Here is a 13858-nt window from a genome sequence, read left to right as displayed (position 1 = left end):
TGGCAAAATGGCTTAAGGACAACAAAGTCAAGGTATTGGAGTGGCCATCAGAAAGCCCTGACCTCAATCCTATAGAAAAGTTGTGGGCAGAACTGAAAAAGTGCATGTGATCAAGGAGGCCTATACAAACCTGACTCAGTTACACCAGCTCTGTCAGGAGGAATGGGCCAAAATTCACCCAACCTATTGTGGGAAGCTTGTGGAAGTCTACCCAAAACATTTGACCCAAGTTAAACAATTTAAAGGCAATGCAACCAAATACTGAGTGAATGTAAACTTCTGTCCCACTGGGAATGTGATGAAAGAACAAAAAGCTGAAATAATTCTCTCTACTATTATTCTGACACTTAAAATAAAGTGATGATCTTAACTGACCTAAAACAGGGAATTTTTACTAGGGTTAAATGTCATGAATTGCGAAATACTGAGTTTAAATGTATTTTGCCAAGGTGTATGTGAACTGCCGACTTCAACAGTATATACACACACAAAATATCCACTACCATTATATTACCGCGCCACACACCCTAGCCAACTAGGTCTATCCAGAACCATATATTTATAAAGTACAAGTATTTAAATACATGGCTTTGCATCTACCATTCGAACATGTTTAATGCAAATCGGGTCTGGGTTGGAGATACCTGCATTGTTGTGTGTTTGTATAATATAGTGGAATCAACATCCTCATAATGTCATGGATAACCCAACCCAACACGACAAAGACTCCTCAGTAACCCCATGCCGTGACACAGCGGTGGGAAGCTAGCCATGTCCCTCCATTAAGACGTAGCCAGAATAAAGTTATAAGACGACTTTTTAAATGTATCTTATTGAACCTTTTATTGAATTAGGCAAGTCGGTTAAGAACAAATTCTTAACTTAACCCACAGGCCTACTAAAATAAGGCCAATGCAGGTGTGGTCCACTCACTCTGTCAAACTTTTATGACGGCTTTTTTTCTTCGTGTTTTTAAATAGCTAAAATGATTTTCAATGAAATGAGATACATATTTGATAGATTTAATTGATGCCAAGTGTTCTGTTGGACATGTCTTTTACGGTGCATAATATGAAATGATAATATAACTTGTAAAAACTGCTCTCATGTTTTAAACATATTGAATAATACATTTGATTACGTTAAAAGTATTATCTTCATTTAAATAAATCAAATATTTTCTATATAGCAAAAGGCCATCAAGTTAGGTAGGTAGGAAATTGTTGAATTTAAAAATATATGTATTTAACTAAATGAAATACACCTCATAGAAAGCCAGTTATAACAAGTCTTCTGAGAGGCTCAAACATCCTTAGACTGCACCATCAGTACTCTGAAAGACAAACACAGGACAAAACTTTCAAATCAACTCTTACTCAAATACAAACATATTTATACAGTGTATTAGTGTGACAATCATGGATGAGCTAATTGTTGCTAAGCTCACTGGAGTTCATGGTCAGACAACACATGGCCCGAGAGGTCAGTGACACAGGTGGGTGAAAATGTCAATAGGGGGCTAGCCTTATTGAGCGTTAGATGTGGGCAGGTCCAGTCCAGCTCTGGGCTTTATAATACAATTAGTTAAAAGGTATGTTCCACTAGAGCAAAAGTATTTGTGACCCCAATTTGGCATATGGACTAGATGTTTATTTAAGATTGTGGTGTTTCAAGACGAGGGTTGGTCGTCCTACCCCACAGCGGCCACAGCAGTCTCCACAGATGGCACCGATGAGTCCGTTGATGACCTGGATGGCACAGAGTACAGCCTGCAGCAGGCCCATCACCAGCAGCATGGAAAACAAGGTCAGGTGCCAGGTCACAATGCCCTCAGGTGCTGTACAGTCCTTCCACAGGGTGTGGTTATTCAGGTAGTCACTGGTGAAAATGGTGAAGCAAAAAGTAAAATACATTGCAGTGTGCAAATTTTATCTGAGTGACAGAGGTTTTAGCCTGCAATATCAGTTCTGTTATACTCACAGACAAAATGTTGACAGTTTTGGAAACTTTAGAGTGTTTTATATCCTAATCTGTCAATTATATATATATTCTAGCATCTGGCCCTGAGAAATAGGCCGTTTACTTTGGGAACGTTATTTTTCCAAACATAAAAATAGTGCCCCCTAGCTTCAAGAGGTTGTTTGAGTGGTAAAACCGTTCTTACCCGTCAACAAAGGGGTTGGTCCATAACTCTGTTGTACCATTGGTATAGAGGCACATTGGTCCATTATGAATGGCAACAGCAGACACAATGATGGAGTAGCCAGCCCCCAGAACCCCCACCGCAGCAAAGATGATCGAGGTGAACATCTGAGGAAAATAAAGATCGATCGAAAAAGATCGATCGAAAGGTCGAGGTTCAATTCAATCAATCTGGGTATTGAATCCAGGCCATCCAAGTGACTCAAATAGACTTCGCTAGCCCCTCCTACTTTTAACTTGGTGGACTAACACTAGTGTTCAGGGCCCGTGTCCATACAGCGTCTGAGTAAGGATCAGTTTGGCTTTCAGACCATAATTGATAAGATTATATGGGCAGGTCTGGGCTCCTGGTCAGGTCAGGATGGACTTTAGGTCTTACTTATTCTGTGAGCATATCAGCTTGATATATCAGCAACAGTTTGAAATAATTATTTCCTTGAGCCAACCAATGCAACAATGGACAATCAATCAATTGATCCTTTTGCCCCAAAATCTGTTGAAAGCAATGGCACCGTCCTAAACAATGCTGCAGTATGGTACCAGTATGAGATCAATAATACTATTGGTCGGGTGGTAAGAGAGCGCTGTAGCTAACTGCCTGCTCTTTGTTTCCCTTCAGTCGGTGAACTCCGTACATTGGGTGTTCGCGCGGTAACTCCCTCTAATGAAGAACATTAGAATCACGCCTGACAAGGCCAATGAACACCGTGCCTCACCGGAAGCCACGCCTTCCACAAGCGATAAACCACGAAACGCAGATTAATTACTTGGAAGGTGTATATGGCAGCTAATTCAGCGTTTCATGTGAAAATTGATGATGCCACTCCTGGGGGCGCTCTTCCCCTGGCAGTGCGGTTTTAAAAGGTGTGCACTGTCTCAGGCCGGTTTCTAAACCTATTGCGGCTATATGGGATTTGGCTTGGGTTTTGGATGTGCTGTTTGATGCCCCATTTGAATCGGTGGAGTCTGTGGATCTGGCCTCAGCTACGGGTGGTGGAGATCTCCACCCGTTATCTGTTCACCCCTCCTGTATAATGTGCTCCTTTGGCAACTCTAAAGTCACAGTGTGACCTTCGCCTCCAAGGTCATGACTATGTCCTACAGGTCTCTAGCTTTTGAGTTTTTCCCTCTGTTTCTCTTCTAAAGAGCAGAGCGGTACATGCCCTGTGTCCGGTAAGAGCATTAAGCATACTATAAGCATTAAGCATACTTGAGCGGACCAGTTTGTGTGACCAATTTTTTTTATTCTGTTTTTTTAATCCGGCTCGTGGTAGAGCGCTTTCTAAACAGTGTCTCTCCCAGTGGATTGTGGAAGCTGTTTCTCCAGCATATGACAGCGAAAGGCAGGAAATACCTAACGGTGTATGTGCCCAATCCGCCAGGGGTCTGGCGGCATCTAGCCAAAGGTCAACAGATGGCAATATTGAGTCTTACTTTTACCGTCCAAAGTGAATGTATGCAGCCGACTGTACACTCCTATCCACCGTGCACAGGTTCATACATAAAACATTCTCCATTCAGGCTGCAAAGGAGTCAATTTCCTCCTTAAATCAATTTAATAGCCAGAAGGTGGGAAAATATCCATACTTTCTTTGTGAAACACAATTTTCCACCACCATACTTGAGTGCCTAATGCTAGTCCCGGATGTTGCTTATCGCATTCAGCCAATCAGGTTCCAGCAGTCTTTTTTTTTCACCGCTGGTCTGATAGTTTCAAAATAAAAGTTGTGCTTACTGAACAAGCAGTTGTTGGCATGAACTTGTTTAGAAAACCTTTCACAACTTTTAATAAGAAAAATGTAACATTTCTGAAGTGAAATTATGTTGATTTATTAAAGGATATTTTCATAAACGTGTGCAATATGAAGTGTAATTAATAGTCAATTAAAGAATGAATATCAATAAAACATTGGATCTGAATGCCCCCACTAATTAGCCCATTTATCTCACTCTACGCCTGAGGACACCCTTGCCTGATGATTCCTGGCTGTGCCTGTCCCCAATCCACCTGGTTGGGCTGCTGACTACCTGGTGTGACCTGAACTGATCCCGAACTGCCATGTCTCTTACCATCACACCCACATACCCTGACTTCCTAAAGCATGAAAAGCCACCTGACCTTAGTCTTGAAGTGTTTGCACCCTCTATTCATTATAGGTTTTATGCTGGATATCTGTAAAACACAGACAATTGCTGATATAAAAAGAGCTTTACGAAAGAAATGTGATTTATTGATTGAAGTGTGCTTCTATTTCATGATACATAATCAGATAAGATTGACTTACACAATTTGTTAAGAGATCCTTTCAATATGTGAGCATACAGTGGACAATAAGCTGGAGTGTGCACCATTTTGAAGGGGTCTTGGTGAGGATATTGTGATGATGATGACTGGGCGATATGGTATATTATCTGAAAGGATTTCTTTAACACATCTTGTAAGCCAATCTCATGTATCACAAAGGCAGGTTTTCTGTCGGGTTGGAACTCGGTGTGGTCTGCCGTCGCCCTTTTCATTTGGTGTCCGCTGGGGTCTGCTTAGGGTGTGATTTTCTATCCCCATAGCTGTTTAGTACTGAGTTGACCTACTGAAAGGGAATGTACAGTTATGACTATAGCTACTGTTCCATGAAGGAGGGAAATGAGGTACAAGAGCACAATTGAAAGAATGAATCCTCTGATTTATCACCTGTGGAAGACCGGGCTTACGGTGAGGCACGGTGTTGATTGGCCTTGTCAGGCGTGATCTAATGCTCTTCAGTAGAGGGCGGTAGTGTGCAAACTCCCCATTGCCTTCTTCAGGGAACAGTAATTATAGTCATAACTGTACGCTTCTCTTATCTGCTGGCCACCAGTATAATGAGGGCTTTGTCTATAGGAGTCCTGTGAATTGCCAGTGTACTGCTTTGGATGCCCCATGCTTTAACTAAATAAATATGTTAAGATGCATGTTTTTTTTCTCTCCATGTAACGTCACTCACCGCAAATCTGTTTCCACAACTCTCGTTGCCACAGCAACCGCAGCAGTCATTGTTTTTGAGTCCTAGGAAGACCAGTGCTGGGAGGGTCATCTGTTCAGAAAGATATACAGCACACAATCATTAGGATCAGACCGCAACAATATACGCACAACCATTCGGAAACACAACTCTTGATTAAGATCTGGACAGAAAGACATCATACAACCATTTAGATAAGACCAGGAAGACTGCTCTCCATTTTGTAAATGCTCACTATAGCACAGACAATCATATTGGCTTGTACCCGAATAGTAGGGAGGCTACGGTGTCTGTCATCGGCAACAGGAAGGACAACGGCAGGTTGGCTTAAAGAAGCAAAAACAGCATGGCACTGTCTTTTTTGAACACTGGGAACATTTCATCACATTCTAACAATACTGGAATAACACAAGCATGTTGCTCAAGCCCACCTCAGTCTTTTCATTTTAATCGTTTCAAATTGTACCTCATATACTATTATGCAGTTATAATAGATTATAAATGATTTACATCTGACCCACTCCCAGCCTCTCAACCAAAATCCACAGTCTAGTTCGCAGTAGGAAACAAAGCTTTTCAAAAGGACCGTTCATCTCACTAAAGCTGTCTTGTAGGCAGAGACGGGCTCCTAAGCACACCGCATAGGCTATAGCCACAACTGTATATGTCTTCCTGACTGTTCAACTGTTTTCTGAAAGGCTCAAGACAATATTGGTACATTTCTATGTTTCTCCACATGTTGAATAGAGATATTCAAGTAAAACCATTGAAATTAGAAATGTGTACATTAGAGAGTTATTAGAAGTTATTAAAAGCCCCACGTCAAAGCCCTTTTCCATCCCTTCCATAACAGTTGACTTACCAGAACCCCAGATCCCATGATGCCCCCAAAGTACCACACCTCTTTAGTGATATGGTCATTGTCGTCAGCGACCAGCCCCCCAGGGAAGAAGAGCAGGATGTTACTAAGCACACACAAGATGGCCAGGGGGATCAGGGTGATGCCCAGGGACTTGGCAAAGCTACCCGAGCACATGGTTCACCTTATCAGCCAAAACAGTCACACAGGGCCAAAAGGGGTTCTCTAAAGTCCAAAGGGCTCCCACACAAACTCGTACACACCTAAACTGTACGTCCTCCGTAAAAGGTTCCTATCTAGGATTGTACCTGTCCAGACCCACCAAACGTTTTCAATCCCTCAGATTGGGGAGGGGTGTATATATAGACTGCTGGTTGGATGATGTCATGATGTAACTGCCTTAAATTGAATTTACAGTGGTTGTGCTATGGCAACCATCTGGTCCGGTTAATGTTCTACTATAGCATTTGCCTGCCTGGCCCCAGCCCTGACAGAGAGATAGAGGGAGGGTTATTGAACACACTGTCAGCCTATTGGGGTCCATACATGGTTATGAATGGGAGTATGTTTCAGGCTATACTTTTTCCTGATACTTTATGGTATTTTACTCGGCCAATGTTACAGTGAAACACCCATGAAGCCTCATAATTTTACATTACATGATTTAAATAATGCATCACACATTCCAAGCATTCCAATACAATCTGATTATCATTCAAGAATAACCTTTTTCCTTTACATAGTTTTATTCACATTTAGGCTTATGAAGCCTCATAATTTTACATTACATGATTTAAATAATGCATCACACATTCCAAGCATTCCAATACAATCTGATTATCATTCAAGAATAACCTTTTTCCTTTACATAGTTTTATTCACATTTAGGCTTATATGCATAATATTTAGTCTGAAAACAACAATGCCACCAGCATATTGTGCACTATTAGATTTATGACGTATAGGCTACAAGGTAAATGTACACTGAGTGTACAAAACATTAGGAACACCTTGACAAAATTGATTTGCACCCCATTTTGCCCTCAGAACATCCTTAATTCGTCGGGACATTGACTCTACAAGGTGTCGAAAGCGTTCCACAGGGATGCTGGTCCATATTGACATCAAGTTCGCTGGATGTCCTACATACGGGTAACTGTTGAGCATGAAAAAGCCAGCCGCTTTGCAGTTCTTGACGCACTCAAACCGGTGTGCCTGGCACCTACTACCATACCCCATTCAAAGGCACTTAAATATTTTGTCTTGGCCATTCACCCTCTGAATGGCACACACACCATCCATGTCTCAATTGTCTCAAGGATAAAAATCCTTCTTTAAACTGTCTCATCCCCTTCATCAACACTGATTGAAGTGAATTTAACAGGTGACATCAATAAGGGATCCTAGCTTTCACCTGGATTCACTTGGTCAGCCTATGTCATGGAAAGAGCAGTTGTTCCTAATGTTTTGTGCACTCAGTGTAGAATATAACACAACTAGACAATCAATGTAGGGCCAATACCCCAAATACTCCATTAGGCTGACAGTGTGTTCAATAACCCCCCCCCCTCTAGCTCTCTGATTGCCTTCGGAAAGTATTCAGACCCCTAGAGTTTTTCCACATTTTGTTACGTTACAGCCTTATTTTAAAATGGATTAAATTAAAATTAAAACTCAGCAATCTACACACACTACCCCCATAATTGTCACGTTCTGACCTTAGTTCCTTCGTTTTGTCTTTGTTTTAGTATGTTTTAGTATGGTCAGGGCGTGAGTTGGGGTGGGCAGTCTATGTTCTTTTTTTCTATGATTTTGGATTTCTGTGTTTGGCCTGGTATGGTTCTCAATCAGAGGCAGCTGTCAATCGTTGTCCCTGATTGAGAACCGTACTAAGGTAGCTTGTTTTCATCCTTGAGTTGTGGGTGATTATTTTCTGTTGAGTGTTTGTATACTGCACCAGACAGAACTGTTTCGGTTTCATTCGTTCAGTTTGTTGTTTTTAATTTCAGTGTTCAGGTTGATTCATTAAATATTAACACACAATATCTTCCACAAACAACGGCCGTTACAATAATGACAAAGTGAAAACAGGTTTTTAGAAATGTTTACAAATGTATTACAAATAAAAACTGAAATACTTCAATTACATACAGTTGAAGTCAGAAGTTTACATACACTTAGTCCTTAAAACTCGTTTTTCAACCACTCCACAAATTTCTTGTTAGCAAACTATAGTTTTGGCTAGTCAGGACATCTACTTTGCATGACACAAGTCATTTTTCCAACAATTGTTTACAGACTGATTATTTCACTGTATCACAATTCCAGTGGGTCAGAAGTTTACATACACTAAGTTGACTGTGCCTTTAAACAGCTTGGAAAATTCCATAAAATTATGTCATGGCTGAAGAAGCTTCTGATAGGCCAATTGACATCATTTGAGTCACTTGGAGGTGTACCTGTGGATGTACAGTGGGGAGAACAAGTATTTGATACACTGCCGATTTTGCAAGTTTACCCACTTACAAAAAATGTAGAGGTCTGTAATTTTTATCATAGGTGCACTTCAACTGTGAGAGATGGAATCTAAAACAAAAATCCAGAAAATCACATTATATGATTTTTAAGTAATTCATTTGCATTTTATTGCATGACATAAGTATTTGATACCCTACCAACCAGTAAGAATTCCGGCTCTCACAGACCTGTTTTTCTTTAAGAAGCCGTCCTGTTCTCCACTCATTACCTGTATTAACTGCACCTGTTTGAACTCGTTACCTGTATAAAAGACACCTGTCGACACACTCAATCAAACAGACTCCAACCTCTCCACAATGGCCAAGACCAGAGAGCTGTGTAAGGATATCAGGGATAACATTGTAGACCTGCACAAGGTTGGGATGGGCTACAGGACAATAGGCAAGCAGCTTGGTGAGAAGGCAACAACTGTTGGCGCAATTATTAGAAAATGGAAGAAGTTCAAGATGACGGTCAATCACCCTCGGTCTGGGGCTCCATGCAAGATCTCACCTTGTGAGGCATCAATGATCATGAGGAAGGTGAGAGATCAGCCCAGAACTACACGGCAGGACCTGCACCCATGGATTAAAATCCTGCAGCGCATGCAAGGTCCCCCTGCTCAAGCCAGCGCATGTCCAGGCCCGTCTGAAGTTTGCCAATGACCATCTGGATGATCCAGAGGAGGAAAAGGGGAGAAGGTCATGTGGTCTGATGAGACAAAAATAGAGCTTTTTGGTCTAAACTCCACTCGCCGTATTTGGAGGAAGAGGAAGGATGAGTACAACCCCAAGAACACCATCCCAATCGTGAAGCATGGAGGTGGAAACATCATTCTTTGGGGATGCTTTTCTGCAAAGGGGACAGGACGACTGCACCGTATTAAGGGGAGGATGCATGCGGCCATGTATCGCGATATCTTGGCCAACAACCTCCTTCCCTCAGTAAGAGCATTGAAGATGGGTCGTGGCTGGGTCTTCCACCCTGACAACGACCCGAAACACACAGCCAAGGCAACTAAGGAGTGGCTCCGTAAGAAGCATCTCAAGGTCCTGCAGTGGCCTAGCCAGTCTCCAGACCTGAACCCAATAGAAAATCTTTGGAGGGAGCTGAAAGTCCGTATTGCCCAGTGACAGCCCCGGAACCTGAAGGATCTGGAGAAAATCTGTATGGAGGAGTGGGCCAAAATCCCTGCTGCAGTGTGTGCAAACCTGGTCAAGAACTACAGGAAATGTATGATCTCTGTAATTGCAAACAACATTTCTGTACCAAGTATTAAGTTCTGCTTTTCTGATGTATCAAATACTTGTGTCATGCAATAAAATGCAAATGAATTACTTAAAAATCATACAATGTGATTTTCTGGATTTTTGTTTTAGATTCCGTCTCTCACAGTTGAAGTGCACCTATGATAAAAATTACAGACCTCTAAATGCTTTGTATGTAGGAAAACCTGCCAAATCGGCAGTGTATCAAATACTTGTTCTCCCCACTGTATTTCAAGGCCTACCGTCAAACTCAGTGCCTCTATGCTTGACATCATAGGAAAATCAGAAGAAATCAGCCAAGACCTCAGAAAAAAAGTATAGACCTCCACAAGTCTGGTTCATCCGTGGGAGCAATATCCAAACGTCTGAAGGTACCACGTTCATCTGTACAAACAATAGTACGCAAGTATAAACACCATGGGACCATGCAGCCGTCATACCGCTCAGGAAGATTAACATTCTTTGGTGCGAAAAGTGCTAATCAATCTCGGAAAAACAGCAAAGGATCTTGTGAAGATGCTGGAGGAAACAGGTACAAAAGTATCTATATCCACAGTAAAATGAGTCCTATATCGACATAACCTGAAAGGCCGCTCAGCAAGGAAGAAGCCACTGCTCCAAAACCGCCATAAAAAAGCCAGACCCCGGTTTGCAACTGCACATGGGGACAAATATCATACTTTTTGGAGAATTGGTCTGATGAAACAAAAATAGAACCGGTTGGCCATTATGTTTGGAGGAAAAAGGGGGAGGCTTGCAAGCCGTAGAACATCATCCCAACCGTGAAGCACGGGGGTGGCAACATCATGTTGTGTGGGTGCTTTGCTGCAGGAGGGACTGGTGCACTTCACAAAATAGATGGCGTCATGAGGAATGAAAATTATGTGGATATATTGATGCAGCATCTCAAGACATCAGTCAGGAAGTTAAAGCTTGGTCGCAAATGGGTCTTCCAAATGGGCAAAGACCCCAAACAAACTTCCAAAGTTGTGGCAAAATGGCTTAAGGACAACAATTGGATTGGCCAATCACAAAGCCCTGACCTCAACCCTATAGAAAATGTGTGGGCAGAACTGAAAAAGCGTGTGTGAGCAAGGAGGCCTACAAACCTGACTCAGAAACACCAGCTTTGTCAGGAGGAATAAGCCAAAATTCACCCAATTTATTGTGGGAAGCCTGTGGAAGGCTTCCTGAAACATTTGACCCACGTTAAACAATTTAAAGGCAACACTACCAAATACCAATTGAGTGCATGTAAACTTCTGGCCCACTGGGAATGTGATGAAAGAAATAAAAGCTGAAATAAATAATTATCTCTACTATTATTCTGACATGTCACATTCTTAAAATAAAGTGGTGATCCTAACTGACCTAAGACAGGGAATTTGTACTAGGATTAAATGTCAGGACTGTGAAAAACTGAGTTTAAATGTATTTGGCTACGGTGTATGTTCACTTTCGACTTCACTGTCAGTATTCAGATCCTTTGCTATGAGACTCGAAGTTGAGCTCAGGTGCATGCTGTTTCCACTGATCATCCTTGAGATGTTTATACAACTTGATTGGAGTCCAGCTGTGGTATTTTCAATTGATTGTACATTATTTGGAAAGGCTACAGCTGTCTATATAAGGTCCCACAGTTGACAGTGCATGTCAGAGCAAAAACCGTAGAGCTCCGAGACAGGATTGTGTCGAAGCACAGATCTGGGAAAAGGTACCAAAAAATGTCTGCAGCATTGAAGGTCCTCAAAAACACATTGGCCTCCATCATTCTTAAATGGAAGAAGTTTGAAACGACCAAGACTCTTCCTAGAGCTGGAAGCCTGGCCAAACTGAGCAATCGGGGGAGAATTGCCTTGGTTAGGGAGGTGATCAAGAACCCAATGGTCACTCTGGCAGAGCACCAGAGTTCCTCTGTGGAGATGGGAGAAGCTTCCAGAAGGACAACCATCTCTGCAGCACTCCACCAATCAGGCATTTATGGTAGAGTAGGCAGAAGGAAGCCACTCTTCAGTAAAAGGCAGCCCGCTTGGAGTTTGCCAAAGGTAAATAAAGACTCTCAGACCATGATAAACAAGATTCTCTGGTCTGATGAAACCAAGATTGAACTCTTTGGCCTGAATGCCAAGAGTTACGTCTGGAGGAAACCTTGCACCATCCCTACGGTGAAGCATGGTGTAATGTAATTGCTGTCAAAGGTGCTTCAACAAAGTACTGAGGAATCTGAGTGGTCTGAATGACATATTTCAGTTTTTCATTAATAATACATTAGACAATACTTAATTAATTTTAGAATAAAGCTGTAACGTAAGAAAATGTGAGAAAAGTCAAGGGGTCTGAATACTTTCCGAATACACCGTTTTTTTTCATTAGTTCTTTTTTTTTTTACCCCTTTTTCTACCAAGTATCCAACTGGTAGATGCAGTTTTGTCTCATCACTGCAACTCCCGTACGGACTCGGGAGAAGCGAAGGTCAAGAGCCGTGCGTCCTCCAAAACACAACCCGCACTGCTTCTTGATACAATGCACACTTAACCTGGAAGCCAGCTGCACCAATGTGTCAGAGGAAACACTGTACACCTGGTGACAGTGTCAGCATGCACTGCGCCCGGAACGCCACAGGAGTTGCTAGTGCACAATGGGACAAGGACATCCCTGCCGGGCAAACCCTCCCCTAACCCGGACGACGCTGGGCCAATCGTGCGCCGCCCCATGGGTCTCCCGGTAGCGGCCGGCTGTGACAGGGTTTGAACCCAGAATCTCTAGTGGCTGTGCCACTGCGACGCAGTGCTTTAGACCACTGCGTCACTCGGGAGGCCAAATGCACCGTATTTATCAGGGTCATATAAAATGTTCCCTCTTTTTTTAGGCCCAGGGCAAATTTCAGGTCTGCTGAGCGCAAACATGAAAGTTTACTGTGAACACTGAGGATGTACGCGCATTAAGTTAAAGTTTCAGACAGTGGTCAGGCAGGCTACTGTGGCTATTTGATCATAATGTAGGCCAACCAGTGTCCTACTATAAAAAACAATGCATAAAATGTATCCCATAACATTTTAACATGGAAACAGCTGTTCTGTCATTCAGCCTACAGTAGCAGCCAATGTGTGGTGTTCAACATAGGCCTTCATTCCATGATACTTTTTACTGGCTTAAGCAGGAGGACACGTCTGGCACTGCAGGATTTGAGTCCCTGGCGGCGTAGTGTGTTACTGATGGTAGGCTTTGTTACGTTGGTCCCAGCTCTCTGCAGGTCATTCACTAGGCCCCCCGTGTGGTTCTGGGATTTTTGCTCACCGTTCTTGTGATCATTTTGACCCCACAGGGTGAGATCTTGCGTGGAGCCCCAGATCGAGGGAGATTATCAGTGGTCTTGTATGTCTTCCATTTCCTAATAATTGCTCCCACAGTTGATTTCTTCAAACCAAGCTGCTTACCTATTGCAGATTCAGTCTTCCCAGCCTGGTGCAGGTCTACAATTTAGTTTCTGGTGTCCTTTGACAGCTCTTTGGTCTTGGCCATAGTGGAGTTTGGAGTGTGACTGTTTGAGGTTGTGGGCAGGTGTCTTTTATACTGATAACAAGTTCAAACAGGTGCCATTAATACAGGTAATGAGTGGAGGACAGAGGAGACTCTTAAAGAAGAAGTTACAGGTCTGTGAGAGCCAGAAATCTTGCTTGTTTGTAGGTGACCAAATACTTATTTCCCACCATAATTTGCAAATAAATTCATTACAAATCCTACAATGTGATTTTCAGAATTTTTTTCTTCTCATTTTGTCTGTCATAGTTGAAGTGTATCTATGATGAAAATTACAGGCCTCTCTCATCTTTTTAAGTGGAGAACTTGCATAATTGGCGATGCTGTACAGAGCTCAATTTGGCCTCTGCATGCCTCTGGAACTTCCGCAATTGCTTCACACCATCCATATGGCCCCTCCGAACACATATTCAGATCAAGCATACATTGTCTTTAAGTCTTGCATAGTTCCTTTTGTTTCCATATGTTGAAAG

The 13858-nt window shown here is 42.4% G+C and overlaps 1 protein-coding gene across 1 annotated transcript; it reads right to left on the bottom strand.

The window, feature by feature from the left end:
* Positions 1–929: 929 nt before the first annotated feature.
* Positions 930–6365, bottom strand: LOC139407705 (transmembrane 4 L6 family member 4-like). The gene is made up of 5 exons (XM_071151555.1): positions 6064–6365; positions 5184–5273; positions 2165–2310; positions 1695–1878; positions 930–1333 (listed from the first exon to the last, which is right to left on the bottom strand). Exons 1-5 carry the CDS (start codon positions 6235–6237, stop codon positions 1313–1315), a joined length of 615 nt encoding a protein of 204 aa, XP_071007656.1. The 5' UTR covers positions 6238–6365; the 3' UTR covers positions 930–1312.
* Positions 6366–13858: the final 7493 nt, after the last annotated feature.

Source organism: Oncorhynchus clarkii, chromosome 4 (genome assembly GCF_045791955.1).
Source record: "Oncorhynchus clarkii lewisi isolate Uvic-CL-2024 chromosome 4, UVic_Ocla_1.0, whole genome shotgun sequence".
Classification (NCBI taxonomy): domain Eukaryota; kingdom Metazoa; phylum Chordata; class Actinopteri; order Salmoniformes; family Salmonidae; genus Oncorhynchus; species Oncorhynchus clarkii.
The sequence above is the reverse complement of the archived record's forward strand: the minus strand, read 5'-3'. Positions and strand labels throughout refer to the sequence as shown.

Bases quoted from the DNA above. Each gene is read 5' to 3' on its own strand.
- LOC139407705 (XM_071151555.1), bottom strand. From the start codon at position 6,237: ATGTGCTCGGGTAGCTTTGCCAAGTCCCTGGGCATCACCCTGATCCCC. The intron at 1,879-2,164 runs GTAAGAACGGTT...CATTTTCACCAG, and splicing joins ACCAACCCCTTTGTTGACGG to TGACTACCTGAATAACCACA. The intron at 1,334-1,694 runs GTAGGACGACCA...TTTGTCTTTCAG, and splicing joins ACTGCTGTGGCCGCTGTGGG to AGTACTGATGGTGCAGTCTA.